This window comes from Hippoglossus stenolepis, chromosome 9 (genome assembly GCF_022539355.2).
Source record: "Hippoglossus stenolepis isolate QCI-W04-F060 chromosome 9, HSTE1.2, whole genome shotgun sequence".
NCBI classification, from domain to species: domain Eukaryota; kingdom Metazoa; phylum Chordata; class Actinopteri; order Pleuronectiformes; family Pleuronectidae; genus Hippoglossus; species Hippoglossus stenolepis.
In genome coordinates, this window is record NC_061491.1 from 6094378 (window position 1) to 6116348 (window position 21971).

The following is a 21971-nucleotide window of genomic DNA, read 5'->3' on the forward strand; positions in this document are numbered from 1 at the left end:
TGAGGAAGTGATGGGCAGATGGTGACAGAGGGGATGGACTATTCCCTCGTCCTCCCTCCGTCATTTCTCTTTGTTGGCTCCTTTACTCTACATCACACACTGGGGGCTGACAACAGGTGGTCTTATCATTACTGTAAGTCTCATAACCCTCACTCAAACAGCCCCCGCTTGTGTATGTGTGTGTGCATCTAATAACTGCTCATTACAGTGGGAACGATCCCCAAACCGCTGCAGGCTGCTCTCTACGCCTCAATTGGACTGCTGTAATTGTATTGATTGCAATATGGACCAATTACAGAAGGAACAAGGCGAAAGGATATTGAGTCTCTGAGGCTCCGGCGTCTCTGTATGTGTGTAAGTGTATGTGTATAAAGTCAAGTCAAGGGTATTTATGTAGCGTTTTTAACAAACAGTTTGCCCTTGAGTGCTTCGCAGAAAAAACACAACATCCACAAATTAAAACAAGGACAATAAAAAAAAAAAACATAATTGAAAAAGTACATCATAAACCTCGAGAAAAAGGTCTGTTTGTTCTGGTAGAGGTGAAATATTGGAGCCTGTAGCTAAACATATTATGATCTTAATACTTGGCAGCTTACTCACACCATTAGTGTTGGAGGCTTTTAGCACCTGATAACACAAATAACCTCCAGATAAAGTAATGACCTGGCAAAGTATCAGGAAACAAAGTAAACAGATTCCAAATATCATCATATAATATAAATCCTGATTAACAAATAGAACTGGAAACAGGGATAATTAATATTCTTAGTAGGATCATTTAAATGGGTTATAAAAAGGAATCTAAAAAATATAACTTCAGCCTTCACTTGGTCAAACACATGAAAAAAGCATTTCATTTTTGGGTAGCTAGCTTAAAAGAATGATGGCTTGAAAGTCTAATTAGCCCTTTCAGCTAGTTTAGCTACTTAGCTGAAGCTAACTTCAGAAATCATCCATATAATAAACAAATGACATTACTTTTTACAATCAATAAAATCTTGTCAACATTTTAGCTAGCTCTCAAGCTTACGTTAAGTTAGTTATCAAGCTACTTGGAAGTTCTTAGACATCCAGCTTCAATCTTTTTTTTTTTTTATCACATCGTCACAAAACTGTATTCTTCTGTATTCGATGACCTTCTACTACATTTAGTTAGTTTTGGGGCAAGGTTTGTTTCTGTGGGCTGAAATATGCTTTAACAGTTTGGTTCATCCCTTTAAAAACTATTTATTAAGCACATATAAAACCATACTCCTGGGTCTGTTTTCTGCTTTGGAAATGTTGATATATTGTAAGAAATAAAGCTCTTAGCTAACATTAGAAATTAAAAGATTTTAAGGTACTTGACCGGTTTGTACTTTTTTAGCCAATAAAAGACTCAACAACTAGAAGGACTCATTGGACTTTATTATGATAGTGTAACATTTCTTTGATTATCTGCCAGATTTTTTGGTGAGTTCTCAAATGTCCTTGAGTCCTTAACTGAGCCAAAAAAAGAAAGAATGAAACAAGGTCAGCCTGAGCTGCCCAGAATGAAGCTCTGTGATAGTCATTCTCATGTGAGCTGATTCCTTGCATTTCTATAAAAGCCTTTCAAAGTGTGTGGGTGTTTGCAGCGGCAGTCAGGCAGTGTCGCGGATATAATTGTTTTTCCTCCCTTGTCCATATTGAATTCTTGTAAATTTTAATCCTCCACACTGGTCAAGAATAAATAATTTAAAGTGTGTGTGTGTGTGTGTGTGTGTGTGTGTGTGTGTGTGTGTGTGTGTGTGTGTGTGTTTGTGTGTGTGTGTGTGTGTGTGTGTGTGTGTGTGTGTGTGTGTGTGTGTGTGTGTGTGTGTGTGTGTGTGTGTGTGTGTTTGTGTGTGTGTGTGTGTGTGTGTGTGTGTGTGTGTGTGTGTGTGTGTGTGTGTGTGTGTGTGTGCGTGTTGGTATTACCTGTGGTCGTAGCTGCCTGCTAATGTCGTTGGGGTCCAGGGCGAACAATGCCTCCCGTGCTCCGACGTACAGGACCCTCTCATGGTCGGACAGAGTCAGCATGCTGTAGTTGAACACTCCCTGGATGCTGAACCTCGCCATGCTGTCCAGCACATCTGATAAAAAAACATACAGATACAGCATTACGTTACTGATAACACGTGACGTGCAAAATATCTAATCTCTCCGTCGCTCAGCTGGTCTGCTGACAAACGACAGACCTGAGAAGAACATTTCACACTACACAATTTTGTCGATGTCTCTGCTTATTCACACCACTGAGCCTCGCTCACCGCCCATAGCTTCATGTCATCCATCCTCATCTCTCCCACATTTCTTCTCTTCATTAAGCACAGTGTGGTGAATCACAGAACGATCAGAGGCTACCTTACACAGTCACAACCTCTGGGAGCCCTTGAACATTTGAACCCTGTGGCCAGCTAATCATCTCTTCATCTTCAACCACAGGGGATTGCATTTACTCGCCAATCCCCTGTGGGAAAACATCACCTGGTTTCTTGTCCTTTCTGTAATCTTTAAAGCAAAAGTACTGGTTCAACATCATCAAGCAGCTGTTTTCAGTGAAAAAAAGCTCTGCTAAACCAGTGGTGCACTAGCTGCCCATGCAGGTATGTAGGACAAGGTTAGCAGCTTGCTGGTGAATATAACATTTAGCAGGTAAAGACCCAGGAGCCTTAAAGAGTTTCTGGGTAAAACTAGAATTGATGTCCCATCCAACAAGTAAAGTTGCAGGAAATATGCCCACAAACTCCCCATCCGTTGAATAGTGGCCAGACAAGTGACCAGAGCATTATGATGTCACAGTGAAGTGAAGTGAACTTAGATCCTTTTGGATATAAAATGACTTTGCTGCATCATTTTATCCTCCAAGACATTTCTAATCAGGCAATGTTTGTGACAGATTTGTTGAACAGACAGACAAAGGTATGCACCAACATACAGACAGACAGATGGATAAACAACCCAAAATATAATGCAGGAGCAGACGCAAGCATGGAGCCATAAACATTGAGCTAAAAGGAGGAAGCCAATATTACATTGCTTTAGCCAGGTGGACAGAAACATGACTCCACAGAATAGTAATGTTTTATTAATGTCTGCATGTCACTAGACTTTTGCTGCCGTATTTGCTATATGGTAATAATGTCATAATGTGATCACAGGTTGTTGCACTGCCCCTATGTGGCAAAACATTTTAAATTAATGCAAGTTTAAACATGAATTATTTTTTGATTGCAAAAAGGATCTTGGTGATTTCCAGTTGAATAGACAGTTAAACATCTGCCCTCTCGTTGCACTTCAGTGTCTACAAGATTCAATTTGACCTCATTAAAACACGCTGAGAAACAGGAGTAACAAAATCACAACAGAAATGTGAGCAGTTATAACTCATCAGGTCCTAATGAGTTGTTGAAAGTTCCCACAATATCTGTGTCAGCGATCTGTTGTAAATCATTGCTGCAGGATGGAACGCTGCACTGAAAGCTTCCTAAGCTCTGTATTTACTTTAAGAACCTGGAGCAGAGGCACGTCTTCAGGGACAAGTCTGATAAGTTCCAGATCTGCACGTCAGAAGCGAGATAAGCTGGTCGTCTATTTAGAAAATCTGTGCAAATAAACAAGAAGCAATGATGCTCTCTGAGACCAGCCCTTGTTTTGATGAGGGGTGCGGTGGTGTGTAGCATTACAGCCACCAGCTATGAATCTAAAAGCATCTAGAGCTTTTAAGAGCAATATATTAATGAATACAGATAATATCACCATATTCTGGGAATTGCAGAGAAGCTGTGTAATCTGCAGAGTTCCAGTCTTTTTATCCATGTTAGCGACAAATCCTCAAAAGGTGCTTGCCTGTGCTTTTATGTGAGTTTTAAAAGTGAGTTTGGGATTGAGCAGGATGCCAAGATGTCTGTAATCATGCACTTGTTCAATCAAATTCCCTTAAGGCAAATTTTCAAAATGACCAAATCAATTAATAATCGTATGTTTTGCCCCAATTCACCACAGTGTTTTTGAGCTGAAGATTGTTCGAAGACATAAACAGCATTGCAGCATTAAATAAAACCTTCTATCGAACAGGAGCAGCTTAATCCAGGCTGTAAAGAACACCTATACACAACAACACAGGGATTTAGAGTTGGATCTGGGAGCATTATTGCAAATGGAAAATGTGATCCAAGTGACAACGTGTGCGGAATGCCGAGCATAAGAATGCTTATAAAAGCACAATAATAATGGGTATAAATCTGTGGCTGTGATTAGATTGTTCATTATCTGGGGTGCACGTCAAGATGCAGATCGCATATTAATACAAGGCCCAAATGAGGCCTATTACTGTGATTAGGCCATCACTCAGGGTGTTAATGGAATATTAGCCCCCTGTAAACCCACTTATTGATCCTTTGACATCGCCGAGCCAAAGTGATGTGATTTATCTCAGGATTTTATTTTTGGTCATTTCTCATTTTTGCAGCTCCAAGGCCGACACAAACAATCTCGAAAAGATTATGAGAAAATCACAAAACGTTCTCTCCACGGTCCCATCTGCATTTGTTGGAAAACCATGCAGCGCTGACGCTTTTTCCCATCAGAATTTTAAAAAGATGCCCCTGCTGGTTTGCTGTTCTCTCCCTCACTCACACACACGCACACGCACACACACAAACACACTTCAAATCCCCTGACTAGCATATAGACATACTACTGGCGCAGAGTAGAAAAGAAAGCAAGACAGAGATAGGAGAAAAGAGAAAGGATGGTGTTTAGTTTTCATTATCCACTCTCGTGTTAGTTGTAATGTCACCTTGTTCTCCCTCTCTCTCTCTCTCTCACTCTATCTAGGCTGATAGAATGTGTGCAAAACCCGAGCCGACGACAGCCCGCACTGCAGGAAATGTGATCTCATAAACCGAAGAAGAATATTTCTGTTTTGGGGGTTTTCGACAGCATGAATATTTTTCACTTCTTTCACCGTTTCTTCCTGACTGAAAATAGAAGCTGAAATCCATGGAGGGAACGTCAGGAACTAGTGTGATTTATGGTGTGACTAAACGCTCATGTGACGTTGTGGCCTAGTTGGGACTAAATAAGACATATACGTGGAGGAGCTTGTACAAGATGAAGGAGGTGTGCTCGTGTGTGTGTGGGAGAGAGACAAAAGAAAGGAAAGCTTAGAAAAATAAGACTTGTTCCTTAAAGTCTGATGGTGTAACTGTTTAATCATTAAAATACCCATGATGATGCAAAGTCATTTAATTTAAAGGCATCTCTATCTGTTACTTTAAATGCAAGGTGTTCTCCTCCAATGCCTCTTTCAAAATTAACGTTGCTTTCAGCTGAATCATTGACCATTTTGCACCAAAGGGGGCGCCAAAATACAAAATAAAGGTCAACTTCAGTGTTAAAAGTGCTCAGTATAATGAAAGGTTTGAACACAGTTTCTGTTCTGACAATTTCAGACCAACCATGCCACCAAAATATAGACAAACAAGAATCTTTGACATTATTAATTTGCAGCCCGGCGGCGAGAACGGATCTGCCTTTTGAGACAATTTCACGAGGCCCGAAATAATCATCATTGTTGTGTTAATTATAAATTTTTTTCAAAATTCGATTTACCCTCAGTCATTTATTTCAGAAAACAATCACTTCATTTTCTGGACAAGCTGCAGAATCAAACCATAACAAGTGGCTTTGATTTCAAATGAAGAATTAGTGAGCTCATAACAGCCAAAGTTGTCAGATATGACCAAACACACCCTGACAACTGGGACGAAAGTGTTTATTTCTTGGAAAACCAACGTGGTCAGTGGCCCCTGGGTAATTTGAGTTCTTTTTTAGTAATGGTTAAAAACTTATATTATATAAAAGTTCATATTTTCAGGTGAAACAATCCTGAAACAAACGTTTCAAACTTCCAGGGGCAATAAAACCCTGAAAAGATTCCCAAAAGCTAACCACCTTCCCTCTGTGTGAGCATTCAGCAGGCATTACAGACAATCTGGACAACTGAAGGTTAAAAAACCTGAGAGAAGACATGTTGTTAGAGATGGGAGGAAAGAGAAGGAGAGATAGAAGAGGGCAGGGAATTAGCAACCAAAGGAAGGAAGGGGGATAAGTACTGAAGTCAGCTTATTATCTGAAGAGCAGCGGTGTATAAACATTGGAGGGTATGATGAGAGTGAGTGAAAAGAGGGAGAGGGAGAGGGAGAGGGAGAGAGAGAGAAAGAGAGAGAGAGAGAGAGAGAGAGGCAGCATCCTCAGGGGAGAAAGGAGCACATCTGCCATGTTCCACACAGCCAGGGAAAAAAATACTCCAGAAACACACACAGACACACACACATATGCATGTACACAACCACACGTGCACAATCTCACACTTGTGTTAAGGTACGTGGCTACACACAAATCAGAATATATACAATCTATGTATAAGCTAAAAGACACATTATACTGTATTTGCACACACATGTATTGACACGTGCTTGCACACACACACACACACTTGCACACACACACACACACACACACAGAATAGTTCTCAGGGTACCTGCTCAGTGACTTGACGTCTCTACACTGACACAGGGAAAGTTTAGCATTAAGTTTTGTCATTAAGAAGCGATACGGGCGGACGCACTTACCATCTGCCACCACACTGTGGCAGCCCCGAGGCTACGTGTTGTGTGTGTCTGTGTGCGAGTGTGAGATTGTAACCTGCTTGGGTGTAGGTTTCTCTGTGACAGAAACAAGGCCGTCCACACATGTGGTTCATCAGAGTTTTTTGTGCAGGCGAACAAGTGTGTATATTTTTAAAAGACAGAGTTTAAATTTGAATCAACAGTGTCTGTAGGCTTTGGAAAAAACAGAATTTTGAAGATGTTTTTACAGCTGGATGGAATTGAATTCAAGCAAAATTAACTAGCAAATAAAGAGCCATCCTCCTTGAGCAGAAAACGAAAAGAACAGCATGGACATATTAAGATGCACAAAGCCAAAATACAAAGGAAGCACATCGCAGAAGTAACCTTGTTCTGAATGCATCTATTGAAATGCAGCACACAGAATCCTGCCATTGTGCTGTTAGCTGGAAAGAATCAGCTCCACCATCACTGTATGTCAGACATCTAAAACGGGTTGAACCTTTAGACCAGTATTATTGTAAAAGTTTACCTGCTGAGTGTATGTGTGTGCAGGGGTGGTTTGGGCTGACTCACTTTGATGCTTAGAGAAAACAGTTTAGATGGTGATTTTAAATGAAAGAGTGAGAAGAAACAATGGGCCTCGAATTTTCTTAAATCTTTTCTTAAGAAGTTTTCGAACAAAGCGCTACCTCAGATTCATGACGCGTTCTTAAACTGCAGAATTGTTTGCATCTGTGCTCTTATATTGATGAATGGCATGTGTTCGTAAATTGAAAGCATGTGTCAGTTTTTCCCAATTAGCATAGGTAAACGCCACGCCAATGCCCATTAAAAGGGCATGAGACTGCAGAGCCGTGTTCACACACATAACACAGACTGAAAAGAACACGTAACAAGGCAGGAATGATTGAACGAAAATCTAAGGACAGCGCTGCACCAAACTCAAATCGTAAAAAAGTTTGTAGTGTCAGCAGTGGACATAAAATACCCCAAAAAACGATGCAGTGCAGTTACACATTCAGTGAAAGCTGTATCGGGAGATAGTCGCATTATTGAAGTAAAAAAATAGTTCGATCTGGTTTGAAGTCCAAATAAATATTGTCAAACAGAAGAGAGAGAGGGAAGGGAAAAGAAAAGGAAGGTTTACAGAGTTATCTGAGCTGGAGCTGCACATCATTGGAAACACAGCACTGCAGGTGAACCCTCAGCTGACCTGAGCCTGACGGGATCCTTCAGGACCGGACACATCGGACCAGGTTCACACAAAATGTTTTGAATCATATTCAGGTTCAGGTCCCACTCGGTGCACAGTGCACATAGGGCATAGAAACTTCTCTGTCTTTTTTAAGATAGAAGATTGCACTATGGGACTGCTCTCTCTCTCTGTGTTTGTGTGTGTGTGTGTGTGTGTGTGTGTGTGTGTGTGTGTGTGTGTGTATGTTTGTCTTCTGATGCTGGTGAGGCTCTAAAAAGGAGGGTAGTAGAAAGAGACAAAGAGAGTGTGGCAGACATTTGGGTGTGTACTTGAATTGAAACAGGATTAAATGAAGAGATATTGGGGATTTATTAGAAGAAACATGAAGACAACATGGTGTTATCACCTGTACAGGTCTGAGTTTGATATAAATTATGTATCATTTTAGCTGATCCAGAAAATATTAATATTTGATACTTGGCCTTTTAAAGAGCCACATAAGCATAATGTACATTTTATATAATATGTGTAGGTTATACTTTACATTTAAAAAGGTCACCAAATGAGTTAAGGAATAATAAATAAATAAACTGTCAAATATTTATTTCCCTTTCATTTTATTTTTTAAGCTTTAAATGAGACATTGCTTCATTTAAAAGGGTCACAAGGGAAAAGGGGATGGAACATAAACTTAACTTGGAAACCATTTTAACAGTTATTTCAAATTGTAAGAATGTCTTTTTAAATTTAAGATTTAATAATAAGGTACATATTAATTAGAAAAAGGCCCCAGTAAACCATAGATTATTATGAATGATATTACTGATTCAATTATTGTTGATATAATGTGTGGGCGGCGGCAGGCTACAGCAGCGCCGACAGCACCCTCTGCCTGCAACCAACACACTGATTAATGGCGAGATTTCACGAATATTTGGATCGTTTTCATTTGTGGCATCTTCTTGGCATGGAAAGAGCCATTTAAATGACAGCTATCTCCTACCCGAGTGCAAATGTTCCACCAGAACAAGTTCCCCTCCGACACCACTTTTCAGGAGCACTGTCGCAGCATCCTGGGCTTCGTGCCATTCAAGACAACTGGTTAGAGAAATGCAACAAATCCAGAGTTTCTTCCCCTGTAGCGATAATGGGAGCAGCCTAAACCATTATGGAGTGCTGACACAGCAGAGGTGTAGTCAATATTAACTCTATAGTGTTGAACAGTTAATTCTACAGCAAAGCCTTGGATTATCATATTAATCTTCGGAGTAACTATTAGCTAAAGTTGTTGAATAAATACTGTGTGGTGCAAAGTACAAGGTTTCCTTCTGGAATGCATTGCTATTATTGAAGTATAAATTACCATGAAATGAAAGTACTGTGGGAAAGTGCAGGTACATCAAAAAAACTGTGCTAAACTGCAGTACTTGATGTTGAAATGTAATTTGTTCAGCCTTGATAACTGCTGTGTACTGTGATCAGTACAGTTTAGAACATTTAGGCTTTTTGGGAGCTTTGCCGGAGGCTGTAACATCTAAGACTTTAATTTTTTGTACTTATTGTATGTGTTTTGTGTTTGATGTTTGGCAGACGATATGTTTGAGTTCTGGATGTAAACTTCAACTCACTGGGGAGAATTTTCACACCGTTCCTCTACACAAACCGCAGTGTCACCCAAACACAGTGAAACAAAACATCAAGAGGATGATGCCATGTAGAAGGAAAACCTTGTTTTTATGAAAAGAATAATGTGAATTCTTTTCAGTGCTGCAATAAAAGCAGGCACTTCAGGAGCCAACTCTAATGCAGTGAATGTTATATCTTCTTAGAATTAAGCAACAGGGACAAACGTTTTTTCACTTTGATGGATGAGCTGTCTCGAGCAATTTTGAAGGCTGTGCAAGTTGATGAACTAAAACTAAAGGTTCCCTGAAAGGAAATCAAGCTGTGATGTGATTCTCTCACTGTCAGAAATAATGAGAACTATGTACAAACGTGGTTAATGGGCTACAACACCAAACCAAAACAAGTCTGGTAATTTACTGTTTTAACTGTTTTTGTTAAAACTTGTAGCTGATAGTAGGTTATGACAACGTGTAGGACCATAGCTGTCAGAATAGGCATCCTCTATGTCTGTGCTATATAGCTGTTTTCAGACATGCACTGAACCTCAGAGATCCTCCGGAGATTCTCAGAGGGGCTGTATGTGTGAATGTAAATGTATGAGTGAGAGTCTCTGGACTATCTGCAGACTTTCTCCAGCCAGCAAAAAGCCCATAGAACCCCAAAGGAGCCGATGTGAGAGCCCAGGAGGAGTGACTGAAAACGGCTTATATGTTCTCGATGTACACACACGTCTTTGTAGAGAGACTAAAGGTCCTGTTGCAGCTTCATCATCCAAACCAGCAAATGGAGCCAAACCAAGCCGGACCAAGCAGAGCTCCACTGTGGCGTAGAGGAGAAGCGAGAGGTGGACAGAGGGACAAGGGGGAGTTCCAGTTGTTTCATGGCCGGCTGAAAAGGTCTCAAAGTGGGCCTCGCCTCTGTGATCTGACCCCATCGGCCTTCCAGTGGTGCTCCAGCCTTCTCCTCCCTGAATGCTATAAATACACCCGGCCTCTGCTTATAGCTCCTAACCGCCGAGCCACTTACACACCAAACTATGATTAAGGGCCTATTTTAGGGAGAGCTTTGAAGCAGCGACAAACACTGAATGAGAGGCAGAGTCAGACAGACGGACAGACAGAGAGACGGAGGAGGGGGAGACGTTATGCAGCGCCCACACAAACATGCAGATATACCCGAGAGTGCACGAAGAGCTCCGCCAGACCTTCATCTGAACAGGTACCCTCTTTGAGGAGGGAGAAAAACAACAAGGAGCGCACAAAGACACACACACACTCCCATGTGGATGCACAAGCTTTGTCTGCCGAGCAGACGACAAGTTCAAAAGAGAGTCAGGTGTTCGACAGAATGAGAGCATGAAGATAGAGAGAGACGAGAAGGAGAAAGATATACATGACTACACAGCTGCATCTGCAAAAATACCTTTTCCAATTGTGTGCAGAATTTAGGTTAACATATTTTAATGCTGTTATAAATTAGGAATGACTGATATTCATAGGATTATTCAGACTGTGACACAAAAAGCCATGTGCTTAACTCATTCATGTCTGAATGAATATGCTCTAAAGAATAAAAGTATGTTGATGAATACATAATTAAAGGTTTTTAGCTGAATAATTGCTCGTCTTTGCATGGCTCAAATGTGTAAGCCCTTGTTTGTTGATTTTGTGCTCTTTGTATTTCCTATAGAGCTTCACCATTGTTGTGTCTGACAAACAGTCATGGCAATAGAGCGATTTGAATTCAGCAGAATTGGATGAGAGCTCGATGAAGGGATGGGAAGAGTGGGAGGAGAGGAAGTGGTAAGAGTGGATTAACACAACAAGTGAACGAGTGAACCCATGGGGGGGCTGGTGGTTTTCAAGGACGAGGTGACGGGGGAGGAGATGAAAGCGGGAGGGAAGGAGCAATGAAAGCGACGGGTGGGGGGGTCACCCTTGCAATCCACATCAAGCAGAACAAATCAAAAGCTGGTTGATGCCACAAGTGAGGCTTTTCCATTCCAGCGTCATGGTCGGGCATGTATGACTGGTGCTGTGATGGGCACCAGCTGCGAAGAGTTAGGCCCTTTTCTACTCTGCTGTGGTGTTGATGACACACAAAGAGAGAGAGAGAGACAGGAGCCTGCAGAGCTCAGTGGTGCAGGGTAGCACTGCTATAGTTTCATGTTAGAAATTATTCTAATAGTATTTGGTGGAGTCACGAAAAGTAAAAAAAAAAAAAGAAGCCATTTAGAGAACAAAACACCGCACTCACGACTGGAATAATAGTGATAATGTGATACTACAAGCCAGTGTAGTGAGAAATACTGTTATTTTCATATCTGATGAATCTGCCAATCATTTATTCTTCAAAAACAGCCTGTGTACTGTTAATTAAATCTCATTTAAAATGGGAGTGATTTGAAGTTCAGTGTAAAATGGAGAAAATCAGCAAATCCTAGCATCTGCAACACAGGAAATGATTTCCCCTTCATGTACATGATTCAAATAATTACTTGACTGATTATTTCCCTGTCAATCTATTGTATAATTGATGCACTTAATTGACTGTATAGCATCTCATCAACCACTTCACAGTACGCAGTCGCTCATTCACACACACATTCATACAGTGCTTCTATGTGCAGTGATTTTTATTCACACAACAGTCACACTCTGTTGGTACAGCTGTCAGGGGCAGTTTGGGGTTTCGGAACCTTGGCCAAGAACACTGGGCATTCTGAGCAACAGGATATGAAATCATGATGCATCATTACCAGGAGTAAACACATGAAATTCATATTTTACCTGGAAACCTGAAACACATGTGGCATGTGACGACTAAGCCTGCTTGTGTCATGTGACGACTAAGCCTGCTTGTGTCATGTGACTTTTTTCACATGTTAAATGTCCATATAAACTCCATGTGCCTGTATGTGGATTAATCACATTCAAAATGCTGTTTCACATGGTGATGAACTGAATGTGGCGTTATCAGGTTTCATCATGTAAAATGTACGAATAGTATGTGAATCCATTACTTGTGATTTTATGTTGATGTCTTACCTTTTGTGTTGTGAAATATCTGGAAGCGACTCTGTGAATTTATCCAGTGAACTGTACAAAACCCCACATGCCTATTGATTTAAGGATAAGGATGATAAATGGCAGTGATTTTTAATACAGCGTCGGAAGCAGTTAACTTCGTTTCAGCCACGGTGCTGCTGCCACATGAAGGTGTTCTGGATAAATACAGCCTTTCACGTTGTGACTTCATTTTAATCCACATGCCCACTAGCCCACACATCAGCTGCCACAAAGTCAGTACGGAGATGGAGAGCACTCCAGGTCCCTACATCTGGTCCCAGCTGTTAATCTTCACTGACCAATCAGCGTGGGGTCAGGGGATGAGTGACATTCAATGCAGATAAACAGTTGGCCATGAATCTCCATCTTCCATCCCTCCTTCCTCTTGTTCCCCCCCCCGCGCATCTATCCTCCCAGTCACGCACAGCCTCTCTCTGCCTCTTGCTCTGCCTCGCTCTCAACCACTCATTACTGTAATTGGAGGGTTTGAGGAGATACGGCAGAGAGACAGAAAGAAGGACGAAAAAAAAGAGAAAGGTTTAGATTGAGTCAGAGAGAGAGAGAGAGAGAGAGGGAGAGAGGTTTCTGGAGGTCAGAGGCCCAGCCCTTTTCTACTCTCCCTTTACTCTATTTTATTTTCCCGCCATATCTTTCTTCTTCTAAATCAAGAGGCATACATTTGCTTTGGCTTTTCCTTAAAGATGCAGGGCTCATAAAAGCTGGCAAGATTTTCAAACAAAGTATCAAGTTTCTAAAGGCTCTATTTCTTCTTCTCTCTTCACCTCCTCTCTTTTTTCTCTTGCTCCATTCTTTCAGTCTTTGTTTAACCACAGCTGCTGCATTTTGTCATAGTTTTGGCTTACTGGTCTCTGTCATTGGGCTGGGCTAAGGCATGAATGTGTGGTTGTGTGTGTGTGTGTGTGTGTGTGTGTGTGTGTGTGTGTGTGTGTGTGTGTGTGTGTGTGCGTGTGTGTGTGTGCGCGTGTGTGTGTGTGAATCCGACAGGAGAGAAACCCTGCGCACGTATGCAGTTTAAAACGCAGAATTTAACTGCAGTTAAACAGTTGCTTGCAAATTCCACAAGGTCAGCACCACTGGTAATTTGTTATCCACTGCATTCACCTCTGGTAGCTGAGGCTGCTGCCATTTGTCTTCTTCTAGAAAAGGTGATGTGACAATGATAGTGTGACGCATCAGGTAAAGTTACATCATAGTTTATAAGACCCAGTCAAGAATTGAACTTGAGAGAGATTACCCAACTACTGGCCTTATTCAGAATGAGACATTATTTTCGATTTTGGTGTTTTTATCAGTTACTAATATAATATTCCATTCAAATTAGTCAGATTATGACTCACTTGTTATGTTACACATCTGACGTTCCTGCAACATTTTTGAAAATATCGGCATCGCAATGTTTGTACCATTCCCCTTAAAACCCAGAGCATAACTCTTGTGTGTCCCTCACCCCAGAACTGTTCCGCCAGGGCTTGTGTTGTCATGCAGTTGTTAACTGCCATATGTTGATGTTGGAAAATGCTGTGAAAAATGCTAACCCTAAGTCAACTCCAACAGGAAATTATAATTCGATTAAGACATATACATAATCTGACTAAAATCTGAATATGTATGTCTTGATTATTGCTTATTCTGAGTATGACCTTATTCAGTTTAAGGGAATCAGAAAATGCTGGTTATCACAAAGTGTCTTAATTGGACTATTGGGTTGTACTGTCATATTGGTGTCCATGTAAACATAATCAGTCTCTACATTTCTGCTCATCCAAACTAAAACAAAACTCTGGAGTTTTAGAGCTAAAACGCAGCGTTTCCAAAGATCTCCGTATTAGGGGCTCGAAAACTCCAGATCAATGTGGACAGAAGATAAAAACAAAGCAAAACTGAGTTTTCCAATTTTCATGGATGTCAACCCTAAAACATTAATGTTTACCCAAACTTTAGACTTGATTGCAAAACAATGACTTTCCCTGAAGATATAACTTATTCGTTTGTATAATAGAGCTTGGTTGTTTCTATTAACACACATTTTGATGGAAAATGATTGCCCCTGCTGCATTGTCATCAAGTTGCAATTACACAACTCTGCAGTGGGACAGTAAGAAAAATACCAAACAACATCAGCCTCATCCTTTAACATAAAGTAAAAAGGTCTGGATGAGAAGACCTTTAGCAAACAAACTATGAAAGAGAGACTTGTACAATATGAGCATTGATATGAAATATAACCCACATAAAAGTGCAAAAGAAATCAAGATGCATGCACCATGTTAGTGATTAGAATGAGAGAACATGAGAGAAAAATGGAAAGTATGTAAATTTACAACGCTCATTAGTAGCGCTACGAGGGCCATACATAAAGCGTGTACATAAAATGTCTCATTAGGAGCCAACAGTGATTTTTTTTCCTTTCCCAACATAAATGGGACGAGGTGGCGGTGAGGAGAATATAACAGCCTGCAAATTAAAATGTCAACAAGACGCTTTTAAAAAGAAATAGAAGAAGAAGTGAATAATTTGTGAGAGAATGAGAGAGAGTTTATGTTTGTTGTCCTCTCCAACCTCATGTAAGCCTCATGTGCTGCTGGATGGAGGATATTATCTCTTCAGCCATCTCTGCCCCACCATCACCCACCCAACTCTCTCTCACCTCTTGCTCTCTCTCTCTCTCTCTCTCTCTCTCTCTCTCTCTCTCACTCTCACACACACACACACACACACACACACACACACACACACACACACACACACACACACACACACACACACACACACACACACTCCCCTATACGCCAAATCCCTCAGACTGCCAGCCTAAGCACTACACACACCCACACACACATATATAAACAAAGGGGGATTAGATAGACAGACTCACAGCTACACACACACTCACTCCCTCTCTACACAAACAGGTATAAACATACGCACCCTCTGTGCCCTCACAATTTCTTTTACTCTTGTGATTTTTATTTCCTTTTCGTCTTGTCTCCTCTTTATTGAAAACTCACGCTGCATGCAAACAGGAGTTAACACACAGAAACACATGTGATAGTATGAATCTTGAGTGTGTGTCTGTGAGATGATTCCATGCAAAATGAAACACATGGTTAACGGCCTGCAGTGCGTGTGTGTGTGTGTGTGTGAGTGTGGTTGTCTGTGTGTGTTTTCCTTTCTCCCTGTCGTTTGTCTGAAGTTACTTTCTGTCCTTTTAAGGTAGTTAGTGACTGGCCTCTCTCTGCTAAGTCTCCCTATGTCTCTCTACCTTTCTCTCTTCCTTGCTTTTTTCCACTCTCTATCTCCTCTCTCTCTTTTCATTGTGCTTCTTGCCTCCAATCCGTCCATCCCTCTTTCTGCAGCTTTGTTTTTCCATTTCGTCTGGTTCCTATCTCCTCCTCAGCACCGTAGCAAGAATCCATCCATATAAGTCATTTTACCCAGTGCTGAGCCTGAAAATCTCATTTCTCTTTAACCAAGTGGAGAAATCTGTCAACAGGTAAGATAATCCCACTTGTTTCAAATGCAAATCAATTTGCGTCAAGAATCCTTCTGCACTCAAGTGCCACACTCAAATCAATACGATACAAGTGAGGTGATCTGCCTTCTCCTGTGTTTCGTAAGGCTTTTATTTCTGAGGCTGAAAAACCCCCAAAACACTTAGGCTGCACTCGAGGCGAGGGGACGTTATCTCGTCTCTACAGGCAAATTTATTTACTGAAAATGAGATCCTTTTTGGTGGTGCACAACTTTTTTTTCCTTCCATATAAGACCATGTGTGTGCGGTTGTCCCCGTTTGCCCTGTCTGATATGTTTGTACCACAGCTGTGTGCTAGCCAAAGTGCAGCACAGATCAGGACTGCTCTCTGCCAACACTTCACATCGTCACACTGGAGCATGTCACCAGAAACTATTGACGCCCTATCAATTGTTTTCCCCCCCAGTCTCTGTCCTAACATTCCACCACAAAGTAAGTGATGCCTGTAGCATGGAGGGAAGAAAGGACGAAAGAGGGCTGTATGGAAAAAGGGAAATGGGGAAGAGTGGGGGATGGGTGATAGCGGTATGAGAAAGCAGCTTTTGAAATATCCCCACACACCACCACACGCCATTCTCCTCGAGAGTGGCTGAAATCGGAGCTCTTTGTGAAAACGCCATAAGAGCATTTCTGGTTCATACGATGAGCCGCGGCATACAAAGAGAAAAGGCGAGGGGAGGGATAAAAGGCAAAAAGGAAGAGGATGAAAAAAACGTAAAGGATAGATAGATAAGGGATGAAAGGTGGGATAGGTGGTACAGAGAGGTGGGAAAATATAGCTTCCCCCATAGGATTTCACTCTCTTTATGGTATTTCCATAATCCCCAAGAGAGAAAATGCAGCACTTCCCCTTTGAGGGATTAAAGAGAGACTGTTTCTCAGCTTGCAACAATTGGCATTGTTCAGTAAAGAAAGCTGGGCCTGGCTGCAGAGGAGGGCCAAGATAAAGAGTGCAAAGACAGTTGAGCACTAGGATTAGACTGATGTATTGTTTTACTGAGGGTCGATGTGGGCCTCTTAACAGAATCATCCACCTCTGAAATCATGAGAAATCATTCCCGATCGATGTAATGGAATGCATTTTTTAAATAATTATAGGTTTTGTTTCAAATGTCTGGCCAGATCAAGTGCTCCACTAATATATTGGTCAGCCTTTCAGGTTTGGTCATCCCAAGACAATCAATAATATCCAATGGAAGTGCTGTAATCAATGAAAACATTAGCAGGGTAAATCCACACCTTTGTTTCAAGTTCAACTTTGGTGAACTTTAACCTGCAGTTCAAAATCTTCATCAATAACATCATGACAGTGCTCACATTTAATGGAAGAGATGGCCGGAAAGACCAAAGTGGAAAAAGATATCATAATTTAGTAACACAAATAAGCCATTCGAATGAACCCTGTGACTGTCTTTCAGCAACCAAGCTAATGAGACATGTTACAGAAACCACAGAGAAAAATGTGCAGAGCTAATGCTAGCATGTAGTCACTCCTCTGCCAAGCTCTGAGAAACAGCCCTGTGCTAATTATTCAATTACACAAATATGTCCATAAATGTTGATGACCGCCCTCTCGGGGGACATAACATGAAGAGTTATCTCAAATAAAACCACCCTTGAATGGTAGCTAGTAGGAAGTTAGCATAGCAGAGTGTGAGGATGTCATAGATTATACAAATGCTGTGCACGCCAAGCTGACTCTTATCAACAGCATTCATGGTGTTCAACTGGGTTAAACACATGTAAAGAAGTTCGAAGCACAGACTAGCTAACCAGCTAACTATGCTAACACTCAAGAACTGTTTTATAATGGGTGTTTTAACTAGTTGACCTAAAAATATACGGTGAATGTTTAAAAAAGTTTGGAGCTTAGAAAATATTGTTTTGATTTTACTGTGATATTAAGAACCTGCTAATGGATTTTGAAATCTCACTTTCACAGCAAAGTTTCAGTTGCCACTGAGGTTGAACCCGTCTATCAGCTGGAAACACAAAGCTAACTCACCTTGGTATCGAACAGTCTTGCGCGGCATTGGGTTCCAGTTGAGACCCATCGCCTTCTCCCATCCAATCAGAATCACCACAAGCAAGAACTTCATCCCTCCCATGATAGTTCCCATTTGTCGGAACTGGGGTGGAGTGATGGATCGAGGGATCAATCAGTTGATCAGAGCCACTAGAGAGAGTAGTGGGGGTCCTGGCAGCCTGCCACACAGAGAGGAAAAAGCAACACATCAGTGGGGAGCAGCAATTCACTTCCTTTATTGACTTGGTTGTTTATCAGAGACGATTTTGTCAAAACAGTATTTACAACATGCACACATTTCAAACAGCCACACAACAGTTCACACGTTCAAGCTGCACTAAAAAGATAAATTCCTCACTCTGAAAACATGTACTTTAAAATTGAACATGGTCATTGAAATCCACAAAACAGAAATGAGTGCTGCAAATCATTAAAGCCAACAAGGACATAGTTATAATCTTTGTTTGTGCTTGTGAGACTGAGTTTCTGCCAACACAAACAAACCAAACATTTTAATGACTTTTAGCCTTGGGGGTTATACAGGAAAGTTTTGCTGTCCCTCCCTCACATTGACTGATAATCCAGCTATCGCTACTCAAAAAGCTCGGAAATAGCTTATCGCTGCACTCTTGTCAAGCCAATTCAGCAGCAGTATATTAAACTGGGGCTGAGTTATCAAAGTTAATTGGCGCTGGCAATGCATCAAACACCAACATGTTGGGAAATGAAAGTCAGAGGCAAGGACAGTCCAATAGCACTGTGTTGTCAAATGAATCGGTTCATACCTAATGAACATGTCAAGTGTGCAGCTGCAGTGGCATTACAGTCCAATAACAGCACAGGATGATTGACTTGTTACAGTGCTGCAGGTGACACTGATGCACAGGGCCAGAAGAGGAACTTCACATTAAAATAGTGCTTACATACACACACAATGAAACTACGTTTGGTTTTGTATGCCTGGGAGGACATGCCAGCACTCAATCCTTTGCTTTATGTCATATCATCATTAAGTATGAACTCTGTGCCATCAATAAGTGGCATAAAAAAGCATTGACGCATCTTCTCCTTACGGCGTCTAGCATATTGGACAGCTGTTATGAGTGGATTTGTTTATCAGCCACCTGTGCTGACAAACCTCTAAGCTCAATGACGCCAAGTGGATTGTTTGCTTGGTCTTCTACAAACCCTTCAGATGGTCGTATATATCAGGAAATCTAGACAGTTTCATTGCCTCCACGGGTTATGTTTTCACTGACATGTTTGTCTGTTTGTTAGTTAGCAAGATTATGTAAAAGCTACGGGACAGATTACCATGAAACCTGGTGGAAGGATGCAGTATGGATCAGGGAAGAACCCATTCATTTTTGGTGCCAACCCAGATATTTTTTATTTCACTTCCCTTAAACATCTCAAGATGGGGCGTTTTTGACATTTCCACATATTTCTCAGGGAATAGTTCATGGGTTTTTATGACAAAGGCATATTTAGGTGCCTGATATCTATGAGTGTGAGCAAATTAGTGCAGCTTGGGACTGTTGGCAGTGGCGGAGGTATGGTCTCTTCCGAGTGCCAGTCTAGTTTGTTAAAGGGTTGATACGCACAAATGAGAAATACTTGCATTTTCTTACTTCATTCTAACCCTGCAGATGATTTAATTTACCCAGTTTTCAAGACATGTGAGATCTCTGCTGCCTTTTGAAAACAGTAGAGGTTGAGTGGAATTTAGTCAGTTTTGCTCAAACCGATAGGATTCAACATCCAGAAACCATCTCTTTTACTAAAGGCCTCAGTATGCTTCAAACTAATGATGATGATATGATTTGCCTTTAGACAGTGCCTTATGTTTATAGTGTTTGTTACTGTTTTATGTGACCACACCCTAAAGTCAGATAATACTATAATATTCCCCCTTCAGGCAGCATCCATGATCTCAATGCAATTAATTGTACACATGCTGAGCAATTCAAGCTGCCTCTTATCAACAGCATTCATGGTGTTCATCTGGGTTAAACACATGTAAAGACGTTGTGTGAAGAATTAGGAAAGATGACTGATAACGCCACTTGAAAGGGGATTTCATACACTTATATAATCTAATGAGCATTTTTGTTAGAAGCATACTAAAGTCTTAAGAATTATCAGCAAAATATTCTCCCCACTGTAATATAGGGACTATTTTCAGTAGAAAGTAGTTATTTTAATAACTCTCCATGGCATGGTCTGTGAAACACTGCCTAGAAAGTGAGGACACAGTTAAATTAAAATGTCATTTTTAATTGTCGTTAGTTCTTCGAGCAAAAATTTCCGTTCACTTCTGTTTTCTTCTATTCAAATGGCAGCAGAAGTCCCAGTATTAGATTTCTTTAAACCCCAGCACAAAACAAAATACATCCTCATGGCTTAGCACCACCAGTTGTAAGTGGATATGTTTTTTTGATTTGCAAAATGACCCTTTAATTTTAACTTTAAGGTCACCAACAGTGCAATTCCAACTCACTAAGTGTAACCTTAATGCTTAAACCTAACTGCTCCAGATATTAGTATTGATGGATCTTTCTTAACGTTGGTATTCTTATCAGGACGTCTATCTTCATAAGAATCAAAATGCACACATGAAAATGCAAATATCATCTGTAAGCTTTCCCACCCTCTGCTGCTGCATATCAGGGAGGGAAATGACGCCTTTGATGATGCAAGACACTGCAAGCTTATTTGTGAAGTGCATTTCAACAACAAGGCTATTAATTTACATTAAACATGAACGGCATCAATTAAAGATGTAAAACCAAAATAAGACCATAGAAAATAAAATTGAATAGAAAATAAAAAAAACAGGATAAGAGTTACGATGCAGTACAAGAAATTTGTACATATTTGATTTATTAAAGCCTGTGGCAAAAAGAAACGCATTCAGCCTAAATTTAAAAGAACTAAGAGTTGCAGCAGACCTCTACTTCTCTGGGAGTTTGTTCCATATCTGTGGGGCATAAAAACTGCACACAGAAGTAAAACTGAACCCTGCTTGTCCATGTTTAGTTTTGACTCTTGGGACACAAAGCAGACCTGTCCCAGATGATCTGGATAGTCTGCTTAACATAAGAGCAGATCAGAAATGTATTTGGGCCCAAATCCAGTCAGTGATTAATAGACAAACATTTGTATTTTGAAATGTTCTCTGACAGACAATGACAGAAATGATATTATCCATGATCTGAATGAGTTGCAAATGTTTTTTCAATTTTTTAAAGAGACCTGTAAACACACTATTAGGTAGTAATGTTGACTGATTATAAATGCATGGAGAAGGTTTTTCAAATCCTGCTAAGGCATTATTCCTCTAATAATCAATATGTTCTCAAGGTGTAAGCTGATATTGTAATTTTCTTATAACTTTCTTATTCCTAAATGTCCTCTAATATCTTCCGACGAGGTGCATTCAGGGACCGTCAGAAATGCTAAAGTCTGTTAGCTTAGCCACTTCTGATAGACTTTTAGGCTTAAGTCACGGTGTAAATGACCTCCTTTTGAGTCGAATATGAATGTCTGGGCTTGGATGACACCACACGAGCAGTATGGAGGCATGTTATGTTTTTTCTGTTGTTTTCTTACGTGTGAAGCTTTGGTCACCAGTTACTTCAATTGTATCGTATTCTGCAAACAAAGTTTACCCCTGAGACTTCAGAAGTGTTCTATGGACTCAAACACTTCAGCCACCCCTCCATTGGCATAGAGGTGGATAGATAATGAGTGAATTTTCATTTTTCGGTGAAATATCCCTTTAAGTACAATTCAAACCCGTTTCTCTGATACCCCAGCCAGTTTTCGAGTCGGTCTAATAATGAACTGTGGTTTACTGTGT

At 40.7% G+C, this 21971-nt stretch overlaps 1 protein-coding gene across 2 annotated transcripts in view; it reads right to left on the minus strand.

Annotated features, from left to right (window-relative positions):
* The window catches only part of sema4c (sema domain, immunoglobulin domain (Ig), transmembrane domain (TM) and short cytoplasmic domain, (semaphorin) 4C), a 103320-nt gene that overhangs the window by 29823 nt on the left and 51526 nt on the right, over positions 1-21971 (minus strand). For both annotated transcript variants that reach the window (XM_035165755.2, XM_035165756.2), the window contains exons 3-4: positions 18089-18288; positions 1942-2096 (exon numbers count right to left, since the gene is read on the minus strand). In XM_035165755.2, coding sequence (XP_035021646.2) covers positions 1942-2096; positions 18089-18203 — 270 coding nt within the window. In that variant the 5' untranslated portion in view covers positions 18204-18288. The remainder of the gene's footprint in view (positions 1-1941; positions 2097-18088; positions 18289-21971) is intronic.